Source organism: Hippocampus guttulatus, chromosome 12 (assembly GCF_054856545.1).
Source record: "Hippocampus guttulatus isolate MCC_2025c chromosome 12, RoL_Hgut_1.0, whole genome shotgun sequence".
Taxonomy (NCBI): domain Eukaryota; kingdom Metazoa; phylum Chordata; class Actinopteri; order Syngnathiformes; family Syngnathidae; genus Hippocampus; species Hippocampus guttulatus.
In genome coordinates, this window is record NC_141272.1 from 13,352,793 (window position 1) to 13,373,488 (window position 20,696).

General features: G+C 41.9%; 1 protein-coding gene across 8 annotated transcripts in view; it reads left to right on the top strand.

Annotated features, from left to right (window-relative positions):
- Nucleotides 1–9,995: 9,995 nt before the first annotated feature.
- ncam1b (neural cell adhesion molecule 1b) overlaps nucleotides 9,996–20,696 on the top strand; it is a 67,109-nt gene continuing 56,408 nt past the window's right edge. For 7 of the 8 annotated variants that reach the window (XM_086124862.1, XM_086124868.1, XM_086124863.1 and 4 more), the window contains exon 1: nucleotides 9,996–10,350. In XM_086124862.1, the coding sequence (XP_085980988.1) occupies nucleotides 10,299–10,350 (52 nt within the window). In that variant the 5' untranslated portion in view covers nucleotides 9,996–10,298. Of the gene's footprint in view, nucleotides 10,351–18,431; nucleotides 18,537–20,696 lie in introns of those variants that run through there. The other variant, XM_086124869.1, reaches the window with a different exon arrangement.

A 20,696-nucleotide genomic window follows, 5' to 3' on the forward strand; every position in this document is an offset into this window, starting at 1 on the left:
ATTCATTTTGTCTGATTTGTATTTTTTCCTTCATGTAACATAATTAAGGAAAGAAGTGTGCCACAATAAAATATGAAGCCAATTAAATAGGTAGTTTAATGTCAGATGGTTTATTAAATGGTGAAATATAACTCTTATTTTTTTCAAAATGATTTTCAATCTATGAATTCATGTTTTTGTAACTGGATTTATGGACCAATTTACATATTGAGGTATAATTTAACATACTTTACATACATATTGTAATTTCCAATATAAATTCAGATTTGCATTTGTCGATATTTGTAAAATAAATATTAACATTACATATTTATGATTCAGATGTGATTTATACATTGCATAATTGAATATACTACAATGGCAGTTGGCTTTGTATTTAATTTTGGCCTTAACAAAATGAAATGTGTGTTATGTGAGGTTCAAATGATAAAAAAAACTTACGAAATGATGAATAATAATATAATGATATATTGATGATGACTACATTTAAATGCGATCAACAAATGGACAATTTAATAAATTATTTCATATTGCGATGGCACGGTGGAAAAACTGGTGAGCACATCCACCTCACAGCACAGAGGTCCGGGGTTCGATTCAAGGTCCCGTCCTTCCTGTGTGGAGTTTGCATGTTCTACCCGTGCCTGCCTGGGTTTTCTCCGGGTGCTCCGGTTTCCACCCACATTCCAAAAACACGCACGTAGGTTGATTGAACACTCCATACCCATGTCCCTTGGTGTAATTGTGAGTGCGAATGGTTGTTGGTCTATGTGATTGGCTGGCATCCGAGCCAGTGTGTCCCCCACCTACTGCCCGAAGACAGCTGGGATTGGCTCCAGCATGCCCGCGACCCTGGTGAGCATCAGCACATTAGAAAATGGATAACTCATATTGCACTTTTCCATTTAAACTAAGTTGACATTTCATTTTGCCACATAAACTAAAAAAAAACATTATAATTGGACCAAACCTCTCCCATTGCCTCATTACCACTACATCCGCAATTATAAACCTGTTGTTAGCTGAATACCTCTCATGTGTCATTAGTGCCCAAATAAGATTGAACAAGCTGCAGGTGTTATGTGGCGCATGAATGTCAACTAACATCAGATATCTTTATTATAACATGAGCAGATGCCCAGTCCAGTCCAGCACCTGCCTATTCAACAGTCACACGCTTGTTCATTAAATCTGCCTTTTTTTCTGCTCCCCTTTCCCCCTGTCAGTCTCAGCCTGGCAATAACTCAGCTGAGGACGCAAGCGATAGCAGCACCACGCCGGCCCTTTTCAATTAGTTTGCGAGATGAAAAAATATATATAATCCTCATCCTTCACGCCAGGATGCTTTCACAGATTATAAACAGTGTGTATTAATCACAGAATTTATGAACAAGAAGCCGGCATAGCGCTGCCAGTCACATCTACAAGTGTGTGTGTGTGAGCTGCTCCTGAACCAGCGAGACAATTATGGGTTATACTGTGTGCTTACATTATCAACCCCCCGCCCCCATTGCCGTAAAAAGTACAAATTCTGAAATGTACTCACAGTATAGTAAAGCCAAATCATTTGGATTGTCAGTTATTTGTAATTATTAACAATGCCTGTTTTGTGGGTACCAGACAGGCAGTGTGTGGCTCATTGTGATGCCCAAAAAAAAAAGAGACGCCGGCCTGTTACGCAGGCTGAATCTGTACATCAAGCAAGAACAGGAACGAATTCCACCCACAAAGCTCTAACAATTAGCTTCCTCAGTTCCCAAACATGTACTGAATGTTGTTCAAAGAGAAGGTGATGTAACACAGTGGTTGCAGCCATAAAATGCTCAGTAAATGATTATTTGTTCAAAACAATTAAGCTGATCAGTTTGAACATTAAATATCTTGTCTTTGTAGCATATTCAATTAAATATAGGTTGAACGTGACTTGCAAATAACTGTAGTCTGTTTTTATTTATATCTAACACAACATCCCAACTTCATTGGAATTCGGTTTGAAATCAGAATGTCATATGCAGACGAGTGGAGGTGCATAAAACATTATTGTCACGAAAAAAAAATCGGGTTTGCTTCCCCTTTAAGTGATTTAGTAATCTGCTGTATTGTTAATCATGTTTCACAGAGGATAAAGAATATATGCCTTTGACTGTGAGCATTGTTATATTACTTGTCTACACGTGTTTGTGTTCAAATATCTGCTTAAAGCTTAACATAGCCACATGGATGCTATTCATTAGCCTAATTATGAGATGTCCCATTTTATGTTAGCATCAAACTAGTGGACTTTAGGGTTTGGGTGGTCCACAGTATACTGGAGTCGACCTCTTGAGGACCTCTTTTTTGGGCCGGGAGGTTTAATTATGTTAAGGTAACGTGACGTTGCAACGCACCACTGACATGAAGGGTAACTGAATTGATGAGGTCTCATTTTAAGTCACAAAAATGTAGCTGTGAAAGTCGTCTCGGCTTATTTTTTCCAACATTTGTCGTCCCCCCCCCCTTCGAAAAAAAAGGCAATTTAATGGTTTAATGGGAGTAATCAATTTTCAAGAATTGTCACAATAATGAATTGCAGAGTCGCGATTGTTTTAACTGTCGAGGAACGGTGTGACGAATTCATACTATTGGATTGAAAGTTAATGGGCCAGGTGAGCGTGTGGAGACAGCCCAGCCGTCAAGACAGTTTAATTAATTACCGGGCATACACATTTCTGCAATCCTGCTACTTCTTTTGTCAAAAATTGAGAGATGGGGGGGTGTAGTAAAATAAGGGGCATTTTACAGTGTGTCACGTATGTAATATAAGAGCAGAAGGACACCACTGTCTTGCATCGTTTGCCATAAGAAAGGCTCACAAAACCCAAGACAATACAATCCAGACAATGTCAAAATGCACGCATCATTTTAGATTTTTTTTTTCCAGGTTGTTTGGTTCACACACGGAACATACAGTATTTGGCTGGACTGGACGTTTAACTGCCTCAGCTTCTGATGTCATGACAAGCGATATGATTTTGGCAATGTGTTAACTAATTGAAAGGCCATCACAAGAAAAGAAAAACAACTTCCAGGGGCACTCGCCCGTATTCTTCAGATCATCCGAAACAATAACAAATGTGGTTAATGTCAGAGTTGTTTTTTTTTCTCTCTTGGAAACAAACTGAAGTTATATGAAGTATAAAGTTTTTGATTGACATTCAAAAAAACTGCATGACAATTGCGAGGTGCAATACATGCATACATACAGATACCAGTAATTGAGCATGGGGTAAATATAGTTTCCGTTTTTAAGGTCTATGGCCACCATCAGGGGTGAACAGTTGAAAAATGGGGCCCAAAAAACTAAAGAACATCCTTTTTTAAAAAAATTTTGCCCCACATGCGCAATGTTGCCCATTCGCGAGTACGGTTCATCTTAAGTACCAGTTGCACAGGCAGAAATGGTGGCCCCTTTGCCCTTAAAAATTAAGACAGTGCAACAAATTTCTCATCTAAACGTGCGTGTATGACAAGTAAACTTGCTGATTTTTTAAATTCTTGAATATTTGTTTGAAGATTCTAAACACTGAACACACATTCTACTCTACTCTATAATTCTTAAGTCACTATTATTGCGTTATTCTATTCATCCACCATCATATGAACCGCTTATTCAAAAAAGAAAAACAACTTGGAATAAGGGACACATAAGGTCTTATGAACACTAAGTTTTGTTAAATATTTACATAATTAACACTTTTCAGTAAATTGAAATATGTCACTAACAGGGTGGTACCTGTACTCTCTCACAGTCCATGTTTGAACAATCCACTCATAATTAAAACGATTTAAATGCTGAAGGAAAAAAAAACCCTACACATGCAAGTACTTCTTGGCAATATGTTTTTGCAGCCGCAAAACATGGTGCTTCTCAGTGAATCATAGTTAAGGGCATTTCAAACTGCATCATGCAATGGCTTACAATAATATCAAATGTTTTCTATTGCCAGTACCTTGTTTTTGATGCACACTTTGGTCTACTATTTTAATACTCGTCAATATGGGGGTACGTGGAGCGCTCAGTATATTTTTATGTAGTCGGCCACTCGGTCTGGAAAAAAAAAAGTTTTAAAAGCCCGGCTGTTGGGGGACTCCATCACTGCGTTTAATGTGGTTACAACGCCCCTTCGTGTCAGAACTTGCACATTGCACGTCATCCGCACGTCCTCCATTTAACACGTGGTGGCAGCAGATACCAAACAAAACATTGTAATTCCACGCAGTAAAACCGTGCATAATCATACATGTAATAATAAAACTCATTTTATGTGATCAATGCAAATGCTGTACAAAAAACAGTTTTGAAACAAAACTTTTCAGACTACGTTCAAGTGTGGAGCATCCTTGAAAAATGTAAAATAGAAACTATTCTACTGCTACACCTATTGTATTAAAGTAAAAACGGCATCAAAAACAATGCATTCAGAGACTGGATTTTTGGTTCTAGCCCAAGTTTTGAGATTCACCCCAAAAAAATTAAAATAAAAAATGAATAGTAACGAAGACAAATGAACATTTTGTAAAAATTGTGACATAAAAGTTATAACAATAAAGATATTTTTTCTAGATGATTTTTTTTCAATAATCAAGAAAACCTCAATCTGGCAAAAAAAATCTTCACAGTACTGTACAAGAAAAAAGTTGAATTTTAAATAGTTTAAATTTTATCATTTAAAAAAATCTATTTCACCATGAAAAGGTTTTTAAAAAATATTTGTTTCTCTTAAAACTAACAAGTTACATTATTGTGTCATCAGGTGGCTCAGTCATTGCAATGACACTTTACGAACACAGGTAAATCTTTGTAGAATGGCCTGTGCATGTCTACTGGTGCATGAGTGGGCACCATTATATAATAATAATAATAATAATAGAATATGCAAATGGCGGAGCAAAATGTGTGTGGTTGTGCGTGAGCTTAATCGGACTCCAGATGTGTGCCTACACAGATTGATATCGAGGCTCCACAAAGATGCCCACTGTGTGCGTGTGTATAATTCCTATTTCCTGAAGCACGTCGGACAATCACCACAATGGCTCCACTATGTGACAACACACATTCAAAGCTAAATGATACAGGCAGGGCCAGTCCAGAGATGACCAGAAGGCAAGCACGGGAAATTTCCTGCATAGCCAAGATTTCCAAAAGGCCCCAATGTCAATTCTTTGAATTATCTGAATCTAAATTCACACGTTATGTGGATTTTGACTGCTCTCCCCCCTCCCATCTTATGTAATGGGCTCTTCCACTATCTTACTGCACATCCGCAGACTTGATTCAAGAAGACAGCTGCAAAATAAACTTGTTGGTGCAGTTGTGCGGAAAATGAAGCTTTCAACCTTTTTGTTACTTTTTGTGTGTGTGTGAATGCGTGCGTGCGTGTGTGCGTGCGTGCGTGCGTGTGTGTGTGTGTAACCGACAGTGGCAACAGAAACAGCCAGACGCTCTTGCCACTATCGGCGGCACTGCTATTAGTATCAGTCGTCAGGGGGGATGCAGTGGAGAGCAGCACGTGTGATACTTGTCATCATGTCAGTGGTCCAAATTATAAACTATATTTAACGTTGATGAATGTTCTTGTCAATTGAATACATGTTTTGACGATTCATTCGTTGGATCATAAGCATCAAATCAGACTTTAACGACTCAATAATTGAAGACCATGGGCCCTATTTTCGTTCGCGCAAGTCTAGTGCAAAGCGCAGTCTAACTGTGTGTATGAGTGGAGTTTTCTTTGTTTTGGTATTTTGGAAGACTATGCGTTTGCACCTTTGTGCGCCATTGTGGCGTGGAAGTAATTTTTTTTCCACCCATTCTCGTGCCATCTCTCAGTTCTGAGCGCAGTACGCCTGAATATGCCATGCTTGACATTGCAGAAACAAACACATTCTCTGGGGTCTGCACATGACATTGGCAGGTAAACTGCAAGCTCGCCCCTTGCGGATGATGTTGTCGGCCGTGCATCTGACATGGGCAGAGTGTGTCACGCTCTCCTCCCCCGCAAAAGTGAATGGGAGGTGTCCATTTTTTTCAGGTGATCATGATTTGAATTATTATTAATTATTTCAACAATGATTTTGAAGGATTTATTGGTGTTCTACTTGTATTTTTGAATGAAATCCAGTGACATGCCCGTCCATAGAATGCCAAATTTGTCTGCCTGCTCCTTGATCAAATACACCAAAATCACGTTTCCCCTCCTATGCCTTGAGTTAGACCTGCTTTTTGTAAGTCTAAAATCTAGTTAAATTTTTGTAACCAGGAAGCAAGGAAATAACACCCAGTGAGGTGTAACATACAAAATGTATGTTAAACAAGACCACAGCTCCAGCACAAAAACGATGACATGCCTGTTTCTACGCCAAGCTCAGTTACCAAATTCTTGCACGAGTCGGTAGCAAGTCAACAACGTTCACCGGAACGCCTAGAGGAGCACAATACAATCCACAGTAGACTAGACTTGTACCGGCATGAAAATCAAGCTACACCCGGTTTTATGGCAAGCGCATGGGTGTCAGTCAACCAAAATAGTGAAAATGAAATAGAACTTTTGTCAGTGCAATACAAGGTTTTTGAGGGCCCCTTGACTGAGTTTGCTGACCTTGCATTTCAGTAAAGGTACTCTGATGACAATTCAAGACAGGCTTTTCAGGCAACTTGGCCTGTAATTTAGGTGGCTATTATCACATGTATTCCCAATGGATGTATTAGTTAGGAATATGCAATGAATGATTATGTTAAGAGTCAACAGGAGGAAGAGGACAGGACGTTCCTTGGTCAAACTATGATGAGCTTATGAGAAACACTGTTCTCCCATTTTAGATTTGCTCCCGTCTCTCCCATGACCTGGAAACTAATGTGTTCATATGGCCATGATGCCTTATGCTACGCTACTGAGGTGGTGCAGTGAGAATCTCTTGCATGGGGCAATATTCCGATGCATCATTGACATAACATCACTGGAAAGAAAAAAAAGCTTCTATTTTTTTAAATCTAAAACACTAACAAGGTGACCTGAAATTGAGAACAAACAACATCGTGTGCTCTGCACCGTTGCTGCACATTGAATAAAACACCACTGTGCACTATATTTGGAGGGCATTTATGAGTCATCAGCTGCCTCTTACCTTTCGCACCTATGACTCAAACAACGTTGGTCAAATCACTGCACATTTTGCCCCAAATCCATAGCTTCCATCCTGCAGTATTTTCACTCTGAAACAATTCAGAAAAAAAAGGGAATTGCCATGAGATGGAAGGACAGCAAACGGAAGATTTTCCTGTGATGTCTTTTCAGTCGACTCACAGGTTGTCTTGGCTTTCATTCAATTTTGGCTCATTGCTTCGCTGTCGGCCAAGAGCACAAATCAATTTGGGCTCCAGTGCTCTGGAATGCCCTAGCCATGCAAATTAGAGCAGCTACCTCAATTGAAATCCTTAAATCCCAATTTCATACTCATTATATACTCTTGCATTTTGTTGAAATATATGTTGCCTGTTTGTACTGCTGTTTCCTCTGTCCCTCATTCCCCCTCCTCCCTGATCTGGAGAGGGAGGAGGGGGAAGGAGGGTTCTCCCAACTGCAGACCCGACTCAAGGTTTCTCATTTTTCTCCAAGTTATTTATTTATTTATTTTAGTTTTTCCTTGCCCTCCTAGGAGTTATTATTGCATTTGCGGAATATGATTGTTAGCTAGCAAATCAGTGCACGACACAAGAAACAGAATAACAACAACAAACGACAAAAGAAAAATACATGAATTTCACTGAGCTAAATCTTCCAACTTTTTACTTAAATGTGTTCCTGCTGAGCCTACACCTGACACTTCACGGCCCAGGAATTTTATCACCTTCTGAGGTACAAGGTGTATTGGAAAAGTTCCAGGACTGATGTCACAAAATTTACATTTCAAGCAATTGTTGCAGTATGACAGGTAGCCTATTTAATGCTTCGCACCACCGACATCGAACATTTTGGGTCACTGTTAAAACAACAAGATTGGCTTTGCTCTTGTCTGGAACAAAAGCCCAGAGGCGGACCAATGCTGCAGTTCTTCTAAAGGATCCCCACATGAACGAGCCTGTACAGCAGAGCGAAAAGCTGCCAGCAGTAACCTTGGATGTCAAATTTAATGCTCACATAGGTTCATAGGCCTGCACTCATGATCAGCCTACAGATGTAGGGAGTACCGCCATTACAGTCATGCATCAAGGTTGCGTCCAGTGTGTGTGTGTGTGTGTGTGTGTGTGTGTGTGTGTGTGTGTGTGTGTGTGTGTGTGTGTGTGTGTGTATATATATATATATATATATATATATATATATATATATATATATATATATATATATATATATATATATATATATATATATATATATATATATGAGTTTCTTCAACCACAGCAGTCTTCATTTTAACTGCTCCACTGGGTTTACTGGCAGTTCACAATGCAGTGCATTTAACTGTGATATAATGAATTTGTGTGTAAATACAGGCTTTGGGATAAAAGTGGCATTGGAAACAACGTTGCACTAAAAGGCTGGAATAGATCATGGAGTTTATATTTAACACAAAGCTGTGATGCCCTGCTCGGAATTGTCATTCAAAAGAGGCAAGTGGGTGTGGCTTCAAATGCAAATTTTTCAGATGAGACAGAGAGTGAGACAGAGTGAGACAGAGGGTGGTTCTGGCTGAGCCCTATCCACTCTGCCTGGCAAGAGTTTCTTTCCTCCTCATCTGTTACCATTGTTCCTTTAGCACAACAAACAACAGACATCATCTACATCATCTGTAAAGATGAAGTTTATGGACAAGTGTAGAAAACACTCATTATGCTGCTCTTAATTGAATAGAATTTAAATATATACTTGGGCTGTCATTACAAAGCTGCAGCGTGTCACTGTCAGTAAATAGAAGGAAGGAACGTTCAATAAAATATCACTTTACTTGTCCCGCCACAGTTTCATCTCATAACTCATTTAAGAAGCAGTCTTGTGTTTCTGTATAATCACTTTTTGTAGTGAACACAGAAGTAACTATGCATTATTATGTATTCTTGTTCACGTCACGGCTGGTGCTCCGCTAGGGCTTGGTGGTGCAACAGCTCTGTCAGAAATCTGTGCAGCCTCCTCGAGCATTTTATTTGACATTCTACAATATACCGGTATTCATTTTCTCAGCCTCCCGATGCATCAGTCAGGAGAGTGAAAATAATCCTGGAGCCGTGCCTGGTTAAGATCCACGAGACTCGAGGTTCTTCTTGGTCTCTTATCTGCCTAGGCTACTCACTACGCATGCACAGTACAGTGTAGTGCACTTTAGTGTTCAAACTGAAGCACCCCATAACTGCAAAGCCTCCAGAAAAAGGGCACCTTTTCAGTGAAACATGTGACGACAATGTCAATAATTTCATGAATGATAAGTTGATACACTAAAAAGTGCTAGTGCTGTAGCGAAACGTTTGCCATGTTCGAGAAATGTTAGCCATTTTGAAGCACATTTAGTTAAAATACAACATTTTCTCATCACAACTGCAAGACGTGAAGGCCTTATCAGAAATCGTCAATTGATACATGTGATTAGTGTCTCCACAAAGTGCTCAGGAAATAGATTACCAAGAAAACAAGATGCCATCTTTTAAGAAATATTTGTAAGTGAGCTGTAATGGAAAAATCATGGATAGGCCATGCATTATAAATGTAAAAACAAGAGTACAAAACATTAGACATTTCAAATGACTAACTTTTGAACAAATAAAGGTAATACTCTATATAATTGAATATAACAACAGGAAGAAAAGTATAGAGGTTGGAGCCCCATTAGTTTATTACACATTAAAACGCCAATGAGATATTGAACGCTCCGATGACAGGGGTCCGTTTTTGTCTATGTCACAGGTGCACTATTTAACGGGAGGTGCATCGTCCCTGCCGCGCGCATTGATTCACACTTGTGAGCAGGCTCGGCTTGTCAGTCACACTTTGAACGGCGCTGTGGCGCTCATCCTCATCAGCACCACCGTCGCCAGAAGCACGAGTGACTCGCGCTCCAGCGCCTTCCTCCCGCTGACTGCCGAATGAGCCATACGGAGCGATTCTATTTGAGGATGATTCCCTGCTGAGGAGCAAAAGCCGAGGGCCACTCACACACCCGCCTTTGGGACGAAGGGGGGTGGAGGAAGAGGAGCGAGGCGACGAGCCGTTTCACGTTTGCAGCGCTCGCCTCAAGTGAAGGCGGTAGGGTCGGGAGGGGGGGACTTTGCCATGGTCCGGTCCGGGGACATCTTTGTAGCCCTGCTTCTTGTGGGTTGTGCGGGTAAGAGACTTTTATTAACTCGCTCTAAACTGTATTAATATCCACGGTACAATAACCACGGTAGTAGCGATCGCCATCCTTGCACCCCCGCCCCCTCCTCCTCCTCCTCGTCCCCACTAAGGCTCCCTGTCAGGCAGGTGCTGCGGCTCATGTTAATGAGCTTACTCCGCGCCCTATTTCTTGTCTCTTGTCCACCCTGGAATATATTAGGCCATCCCAACTCTTTGTTGTCTGCAAACGCTGACTTGGCATTATTCTGCATGGCATGAATTGTGGTCCTCCACAAGCGGGGGCGGGCAACGGTGGATGAGGTGTGTGTGTGTGTGTGTGTGTTGGGGGGGTTACAGTCTCAGAGGTTAGCAAGGGGGGAGGGTGCGGGTAATGTGTGGGGTAATGTGTCAAGAGGATTTATGTTGGTCTCGATCCACTGCTGTGTTGTTGTCGCCCACTGCTCTTGTGTGGGACCTGTTTGTTGTGGATGGGGGGGGGGGGGTGATGCTGGGCTCCCCCCAACATGTTCAGAGAGAGAGTATTTGTGACTGGGACATATAACACACTTGTAATGCACCTGTTATTATGTACAGCAGGTGCATTGTGTACAGCAGGTGCAGTGTTCAGGGGAGTAAAAGGGGGTGGGGCTGGGGGAGTGGGGGTGGCGCTTGACAGGCGATGTTGGCCTGCGTGAAGCCCATCAAGGGTCTGTCAGGGAGAGCACGACTTCATTTGCTTACTGATGCATACCCATACACATTCGCACACCAACTCCTACTCTGAATCATCTGTTATGTAAGCTGATTCCCCGATAAAGGCTTTGAAATGAGATCCTCTAAGTTGGTGAAATGTGTAGTTACGTAAGTGCAATGGTGTGTGTGTGTGGGGGGGGGGGGTAGATTACATTTGTGATTATAGTAATTAATGAAAGAGTTGACATGTGAGGGTTGATGCGTGGTATGGAGTAGCGCACGGTGAGGCGTGGGATAGCCGTTTAATCTGTTTTGCCGAGGACAAGGGTGTTCCTCAGGCAGGGGAAAATGCTGAGGGAGTGAGTCTTGGCCGTGGTTCCTCCTCGCGTGTTTACGGGCGTTTGTGAGAAGAGCGTCACGACTGTGCTCTGTTGATCACGTGCCTTGCTGCTTTGAGTGAGAAAACACCCAGTGGCCGTGCATGATGAAGGGCGACGGCATTCATCACTGTAGCACATGACACTTACTTATGGATGAAACCTGTCAAAAGGCACGAGTGTTACGAGAAAACCATTCAAGAGTGAAAGATTTAGTTTTGATTTAGATGCCGGTGAAGACTAGGGGTGGGTATGACATAACAGCGGCTTTCTTTTGGTTATTTTTTTCGTGTTGTCAGTGAAATAAAATTTAAGTAGCATGACCGATATTTGAGGTTGGTGCGACACTATACCGGAAGAGATGATATGGTAATACGGTCTATTGGGATGCCAATATTTTATCCAACTGTGAGTGTTTCCTTGGTGTTTACATGAAAGTTGAGTCAATTCGATTAATCGATGACATTTTTATTTATTCAGCATAGCAGGCAGTCCTAACCTTATTTATTCATTCATTCATTATCCGAACTGCTTTATCCTCACAAGGGTCGCGGGGGGTGCTGTAGCCTATCCCAGCTGTCTTCGGGCAGGAGGCGGGGGACACCCTGAACCGGTTGCCAGCCAATCGTAGGGCACACAGAAACGAACAACCATTTGCGCTCACACTCACACCAAGGGACAATTTTGAGTGTTCAATCACCCTGCCACGCATGTTTTTGGAATGTGAGAGGAAAGCGGAGTACCCGAAGAAAACCCACACAAGCCCGAGGAGAACATGCAAACTCCACACAGGGAGACCGGAGCCGGAATTGAACCTGGTCCCTCTGCACTGGGAAGTTGACGTACTAACCACTCAACTGCCAGGCCGCCCTTAACCATTTATTTATACTATATATATATATATATATATATATATACTGTATATACACACACTTTGGGGAGCAATGGGTTTAAGATTTCTTTCAAACTAAACCATCATTCTTCTGAACAGAGTTGTGACAACAGCCAACACACGAAGGTAACTGGCACCACAGCGAAGGTATGGATTCTGAGATGCATCCATGCATTTTTTGTCTCAAGTGAATCACAAGCGTGTTTAAAAATGCATGCTCTGCGGCAGGATACGTTTGCAATCGAGCAGTTCCATGGCATTAACGGGAACAGATGCAAATGATGGACACCGTAAAACTTTTAAGCAACATAAGAGTGATAAGAAATGCTGATGGGAGTTGGGCAAATCTTCCTTGATCAGCTAAGGGGAAAACTATTGATAAATCAATCAAGGAATTGTTTTTCTCAACTCAACTTGACTGTACTTATAGAGCACTTTCAAACAGCCATCTCTGCATACAAAGTGCTGTACATGGAGCAACTATCATATATTCAACAATAAAGCAGTAACAAAGACGGTAGAAAGCACCAAACAGTAAAACTAAGATCAAGTCTGAGTCATGCTGAGTCAAATGCCAAAGAATACAAGTGAGTAGTTTTAGAAAAGTTTTTGAATAAATATTATTGTTAATGTAATGGGAGAATCGATCTGAATGTTTTGAACTCCTGTTTCTCCACCCAGTGTCGTAGTGAGCTGATGCTGAGCAATTAATCCAAATCTATCTTGCCTCTGACCAAAAGACAAACGATGAATTTGCCGCCTCACAACGTGCCTGCTTTGGCTTTTTCCGGATAGTTTCTTTCCAGTTTTCCAGTTTCTTCCCACGTTCCAAAAACATGCATGGCAGGTAGATAGAACACTCCAAATTGTCCCTCGGTGAACGGTTGTTCGTCTATGTGTGCCCTGCGATTGGCAACCAGTTCAGGGTGTACGTCGCCTTCTGCCCGAAAACAGCTGGGATAGGCTCCGGCACGCCTGCGACTCTCCCGAGGATAAAGCGGCTTCAATGATGGTCAGATGGATAAAAAGAAATAAGCTTATGAAGATGGTTGAGGTGGAAAAAGAGGTGAACGGAGAAGAGGCTGCTGAGGTGGAAGACATTGACCATTGACCACCGAATGACATTGACATTAATCGTCTTCTCACCACTGTCCGGCTTTCTAACATTGGCAACCTTCATTTCCATGCAGATTGCCTGTCCTTTATTATCACGACCGCTTGCCTTTTGCTTTTTACCACCATCACCACCACTATCATTAGCCTTTATTTTATCAGCTGTGCTAAATAAAGTTTAGTTGTATGGAAACATGTAAATTATACAAGGACTTATACGGTCTGATATGCTCACGGAGTGCCAGAACAAATTGGGCGTGCAAGAGAGCGAGACACACACAAGATGGCTGTGTCTAAATGAACAGGCTTACGTCCTCCGAAGGCCGCATTTTCGGACGCATGATGTCACCTCCGACTCGACCGAATGTGGTTATCAAATTCGAGAGAAATATTGCACGTAATATTTCATATCCAAATAAGCCTTTGGGCAGTGTCGAGCTTTATTATGCAAAGCCATATTAAAAACAGACACTTGCACCTTTGGGGAGAGGCTATTAGGAGAAGCCAGACGAGCACGTAAAACGCAAGACCTCGTTTATAGTTCTCCTGATTTTTTTTCCTCCAATTTTTGGCAGCCCAAGTCTGGATTATTCAAGCAGATTTAAAATGAATCGCATGTCTCTTCAAACATGCGACCATGAATTGTAAAATCCACTTTCTCACACTCACACCTTTTATAAAAACCTCATTTTCAGTGCCAGTGAGAATAAGAGGTCCGAGCCACAGAGGCTGTGATTTCATTCTCGTCAGGACCACTCGAATCGGGTGGTGATGGGGAGCGGATCAGACAGATTCAGGTCTGAAAGGAGAAGCGCTGCCTCAGGACGCAAGCATGATGACATTACACGTTCACGTGACCTGACGAGGCAGCACTGCGGGAGCTCCCTAAGCACAGTTTCTTAAAGATAGGCTCGTGGAGGTGCAGAGTCCGTGCCAAAATGTTTCTTGAGCATCTTTAATTCACGCAGTGCTTTGAAAAACCAAGCTAGCATTGTAGTAGCCTGGAACAGTTCTCCAAATCCAGCAGGGATGCTAAGATGTCAGCTCCAACAGGAAATGAGAACAGTGGGTTCGTGTCAGTCATTAAATTAAAACGAGGCTGGAATGTTGAGCGGCGCATCCCAGTGGACACGTCACATTCGTTTGTCAAAGCTTGAGGCAGTCCGTTGCCTCCGCTTTGTAGGGCTTAAGGAAGAAGACCATCAAAGTTTTTGCCGGAATACGCTTGGCACACTGATTAAGTGTTTAGCTTCAGGAGTTTAGCTTCAGGCCACCAAAGAGTTTTATCTTTTATTACCAGAACCACGTCTGTTCTCCGGTTCACGCGACCAGCTCTTTCCGATAACACAAAGACCGCTTGGAGTCATTTTCAATGCAATTTTCCCCACATGAGTTTTGCCAACCATCTCACGTTCCTCGTCGCTACCTGATGGCATCCCTTTGTGTCATGACCGACAAAGTGACTGCTAGCTTCACCACTAATGTAAATGTAGCTTTATTTTTTTATTTTTTTATTTTTTTTAATACAGCTACAACAATGTTTATGTGGTCCAGTATGTGTGTCAGTGCAAAGACGTTGTAAATGTAATTATGTAATTATTAAAAGTACATGACCGATTCTACTGCCCCCACAGCTCATCTCACGATTTATGTTCCATTTGCGCGATTTAAGTTGCATTCTTCGAGCAAGTGACGCCGCTGGAAACGTCACAGTAATGTTGACATGTCAACTTTGAGAAGCCCTTGGTTTTCAGCCCATATGGTGTTATTGGTGAATATTATCAACTTAAATTCGTCAGTCAATCCGATAAGGGATTCATCGAGTCACACAGGAAAAGTGGAGCTCGAAAAAATAATTGTTATATTTTTTTAACTCTAATTTGAGGTAATTTTGGGACCAGATTTTCTCGAAGAGATACCACACAAAAACCTTCATCAGAAAGGCCTTTTTTTCCCCCACCAGACAAATGAATTTCCTTGGGAACCCATCAGCGCATGGCATTGTTGTAAGGACAAGTTATCATTTAGTGACTGTTTTCAGCGCCTAATTTTTGAAGTGCGATCTACCTCGGTTGTCATCGAATCAAAACCTTACATTCATTACCCGGGATTGTTGTCACTTAAGTTTTTACTAACAGTAACTCAGCCTTTTAAGTTTACGCTCATCTTCATATAGTGAAGCAAGTGAGCAAGTACCCGTTTTGAACGAGATAGCTCTCGTGTCGGATGTCGTCACAAAGCCCTTTTTTTAATGGTGGTTTAGCTCCATTTTTGCATGCGGGAACGGGAACAAAAATGAATTGTTATGAAGCGGCGATACAAGGGATTATTCAGAGATCTTACTCACTTTCAAATAAGGACTGTTTCTTCAGGCCTTATACGTACTGACAAGCTCTCTTCTTTGCACTACTATGTTGCCAACCAAAAAAAAAAAAAAAAGTAGGGAAAGATTAGACCTTGGCCAACTTCAAACTGCCTTGAATGAGGCAGTGATGTTCACGTGTCATGTCACACACTGTCCATGCTGGAGGGTCTCAATTTAAAAGAGATACTGACAAGTCCTCGCAAGTCGAACCTGAAAGCAAGATCACACAATGTGTCTGATTTAAAGGAGAGGAGGGGAGGGCGGGGGGGGGGCAGCCACAATGAAGCGATGCTGGTGGCTAGGATTTATATTTGCACTTCTTTTATTTGGCAGTGCACGTCTTTTAATCCATCCATGCATATCATGCCATGTTCCTTATTGAACCACTATAGGATGCATCACTGGGCTCAGGGCAGGTTGAATTCTGGGATGCTGTGCCCCAGGGTCTCTTCTTATGTCGTTACCACAGCGTGTTCCGTTGCTTACATCACGCTCCTTTATGAACAAACTATTGGATACGCCTCTAGCAAAGTCATAACATTATTATTTATTATTGTTATTATTATTGAGGGCGGGTGGTAAAAAGAACAACTGCCACTTAAAGTTGCGACAAGACACGCGGTCGTAGTAGGAAGCTGGTCCTTTTAATCTCTAATTAGATCACACTACGACGACACTATCTCCAGGGGAGCTGTAGACGCTGAAGCCGTTTGTGATCCACTTCAAAATGGTGTCACATATTCTCACGGATGAATTGCTCCGCTGAAAACTTGACCCACTTGACATTTTTACACTTGGAACTTTTGTCCTTTCTAAAGTGTGTCGTTGAGTTTAATACATTTCCTCTCCATTGAGATTATTCCATATGGAATGCTTTCACAGCCATCCAAGGGCATTTGATGCACCTTTTAAAAAAAAAAAAAATAAAAATTCATTTACCGGCCCACATTTGCAGGGATTAGCCATTTTATGACTTCATAACTTGACATTTGTATTTTAGTATGAATATGATCAAAGCAACTGCTATCTACAGGAACGATAAAATAGCAACCCAAAAGATGAAATACTTGAGCGCTCGGTCATGAATCGCCATTAGTCACATTTCTCAAAGAGGATATTTTTGACTGTGCAATCTGAGCTTTCCACATTCACCTTGACCTTTACTGCGAGTTTGTTGCTGATTGATCCCCATGAATAATGAATGACCATTACACCATCAGTGCTGCCTGAACTCGTGGTGGATATATGAAACTCTTTCGGATGCCATCAAAATGCACACCTCCCCGGATTTATTTTACAATTACTCTGCCTTTAAATGCTAACCATCAGCCCTTGACGCTCAATGACACATTCACATTTAAAGTATGCCCTCCCTTACACACGCCGGGGCTCTCGTGAGCGGCTGTTGAGAATAATGTACAGGACATTCCCCCGCGGAGGGTGATTCATGGAAATCAGTGGTAAGCTCATTGAGAGCTGGCCACAGTGCTCACAAACCCAATCAACTGGACGTGTAGCTCGAAGATTTGTTGAGATTAGAGTCCTCCTTTGAGTTAAGAGGTAGTGCTGGGAAATACGGAAAACATCTTCGATCACAAAGCCACATTCAACTCGACTTGTATCAAATGATTCATGCATCCAGTGAGTGCTGCGATATAAAATCAAAGGTAAACATAAGCAAATCCGCCGACATATTTTTTTGCACAAATGATATGAATCTCAATAAGAGCCATAAAAGATAACGATTCTAACTGAAATTGATTGGGGGGTAAAAAAACTAAGATGAGCTTTACTGTCATGTAATTTTGAAGACATCTATTGAGCAGATCTCAAAATCAAAACTCGGTACTGCATTGTGAAAACAAATCACATTTGTAATATATGCTTTAAATACAAACACGATATGTGCATTCATTTTCTGAATAGCTTGTCCTCATTATTAATATATGTTTAATCTTCTAGGCCACTCCTCCTGGATGACTTATGGGATGCCGTAACATTTGCTGTTTGGCTGCGTTTGTGCGTGTGTAGCATTATTTTGTACTAATGTTCTCTCCAGAGGGCGGCACGGTGGTTGACTGCTGAGTGCAGTGCAGAGGTGCGGCTTTTGATTCCAGCGCCTGCCTTCCTGCGTTGAGCTTGCATGTTCTCTCCGTGCCTGCGTGGGTTTTCTCCGGGTACTCCGGTTTTCCTCCCACATTGCAAAAACATGCACGGCTTTCATTCTATTTTATTTCACGCATGTTGAGTGGGTGATCAGGAAAATAAAGACCATTTATGACACAGAGCAGTGATAACGAAAATCTATTATTTAAAAGGTACACAGAGTTTCGGCAGAAAAGGGTGTCGTCATTAGTAATAAACGCGTCGTAAATTACCGAATATTGAACATCCTGAGCGTTCCTAAATCGGCAGAAAGCCATTTATATTTTTTTTATGCACTTAGTCCATATTAATAAAAAAGATCAGCTCCTAGTAAATTGGATGAATTCTAATGTTTTTTACGGCCCTTAGACAATTCATATGCGATACGCCGCCTTAATTGAATGTGGAAATGTTAAATATAAGATTGCACGGATTAAACCTGCAGACATCGAACACGGTGCTAATCCGGTGGATAAGAGGTCTCTGTTATTCCTGGGCTGTATTGGTGTTGACTACAACATTACAGTATTCCTTGTCAAGATGGAGGCTGGTCGCAAGAAGACAAGCTGTGCATCAGGATGAGGGAAGACGTGGGAGGTTACAGTTGTAAGGTATGAAATAAGGACAACACACAGGATTTGCAGCTCCTTGGAGCGGTTAAGCCCTAAAATAAAACGTTTTTTAAATGTCGCTTAGTAGCTGAGGAAAATAACTTCCATAACACACTGGGTCACTCAGTTTCAACTCCACATGATGCATGTCGATTGTATGTTTGCCATGGCTCTCTGGTCTCTCACGCTCCCCTTTAACCATCCCCACACAGTATGAGTCATTGGCCTCCTCTGCCTAGACTTACTGTTGTTGCCAGTGGACGCCGGATGTGCCGGGAACCCCACCGCGCATCTTTTTCGTGAATGCCATAAGCGATAAAAGCAGTTGACAGGCGTCGGAGAAGCAAAGGAAACTAGTGCTGATCACAAGCGCCGTGACCGAGTCATTGTGGGGTCACTGTACCCGGTACGCCGTGGCAAATTGAATATTAGAATTTTATGCACATAAAGTTTTAGGGTTTGTTCATACTTGCAAAAATAAAGAAAGAAAGAAAGGAAGACAGTACATTTTCCATTCACTTAGCATACGCACTGTTGTCATTATTGTCAAACCAGAATCGGTCCATCTGAAGAAAGACAGCGTCTGCGACATACAGTACTGTGTGACAAAACTCAAACGTACAAAACAATTCTGCCGTCTGCCAAGTTGCATATGTGCTGGGCTTTATATGGTGCTATTTTTACTCACTTCGGTATCACAAAGAGCTACCAAAATATGCGTCGCAAGTTCTCTGTCGTGGGCGGCAATGCCACAGACGTGGATATAAAGTGTGCCACAAAACTTACAGGACAAGTGTCACCAACGCCCCCAACTACAAAGTACGAGGCAGCCCAGACAATCAACCTGCACGGCTTCAGAGAGATACTGCAGTGATATTTTTCGTTTGTGCCCAAGATGAGGCAAAATTTGTGGGAGGATATCTCACCAGCATGACAAAACACCTGCTTCTGATGCCCTTTGCACGCCCGAGAGTATTGGCCGTGAAGAACATAGCTGTGCTGGATGAAAGTCCCTACTCTCCTGATCTAGCTGGCTCCATCTGAGTTTTTGTTCCCTTCTTTCCCAAGCTCAAAAGAGTCATCAAGTGGACATTGTGACAAGAGAGCTGCACAAGATCCCGAATGAATCCTTCCAGGAGTGCATGAGGGCATGGCAGAGAAGGCTGGGAAAGTGGATTTGAAACAGCTTTTGTGAGACCAGTCCTGTAACTTTTCTGACACACCTCATATGTTGACAGCTTTGGCTTCTGTGCCAGTCTTAAATGGTACACTGAAATGCCTTTTTGCTTGCTACGTTCATCTTATTTCTGGTCGGCGTCCATGCCGCTTTTCCGCTCGTAGACACCAGACTACAGGTGGTCAGAGAAACCACCTCTTTGAGCAACTCTGTCTGTCTGTGTAACGGAAGCGTTCATATTTGTCATTTGCTACTCCTGTCCGGGCCAAAGCAGCCAAAAGCATTGCTTATCAGGTTTTGGTTTACGTAGCGTTTACATTGCTATCTTTAATTTTGAAATTTGCAATTGAATAGCATTTGGATATGGTCGCACCCCGTTTTTTTTTTGGGGGGGGGGGGGGTTTGTGACACTGTGTGACAAACCTGCAAGTTTCCAAGTAACTTTGCAGTCAGTTTCATTTGTTGCTATGTTAATCAATTGTGATGTCTTGAAGCACTTAAGAAGAAGCATCTGGAGTTCCTTCATTGTATGTTTGTGACACCTTTGCCGACCTTCCCGAAGATATGGTTTTAATTTCTTTCCTTTCTGCTGTCAACTTTAACATTCGGGCCCTAGTAAACCAAACCTCAACACAAGCGGTCTTGTTCCGCGTGTATGTTACAATAAGGTGTTGCGATAATGGTGTTGACTTGATCCAAAAAAAAACGTTGCAATGGAACAATTACAATTATTTCATTGTGCCAAACTGTAATGTGTGAACACGCTCGAAAGGAGGCTTCGAACCTTTCACTGACGTTGCACTAGCATATGCATTACTGTCCTTCATTAAATGAACAAAAAGCGTCTCAATGTGATCAAGGGATGTAAACAGATGTCCGCTCTTAGCAAACCGCAATCATCTACTGTATTCTCAGTGGCGTACTGGGAACTTGTATAACCGCTCCCACCGGAGATTTCCTTCAAAAGCCCCACCATTAGGAGA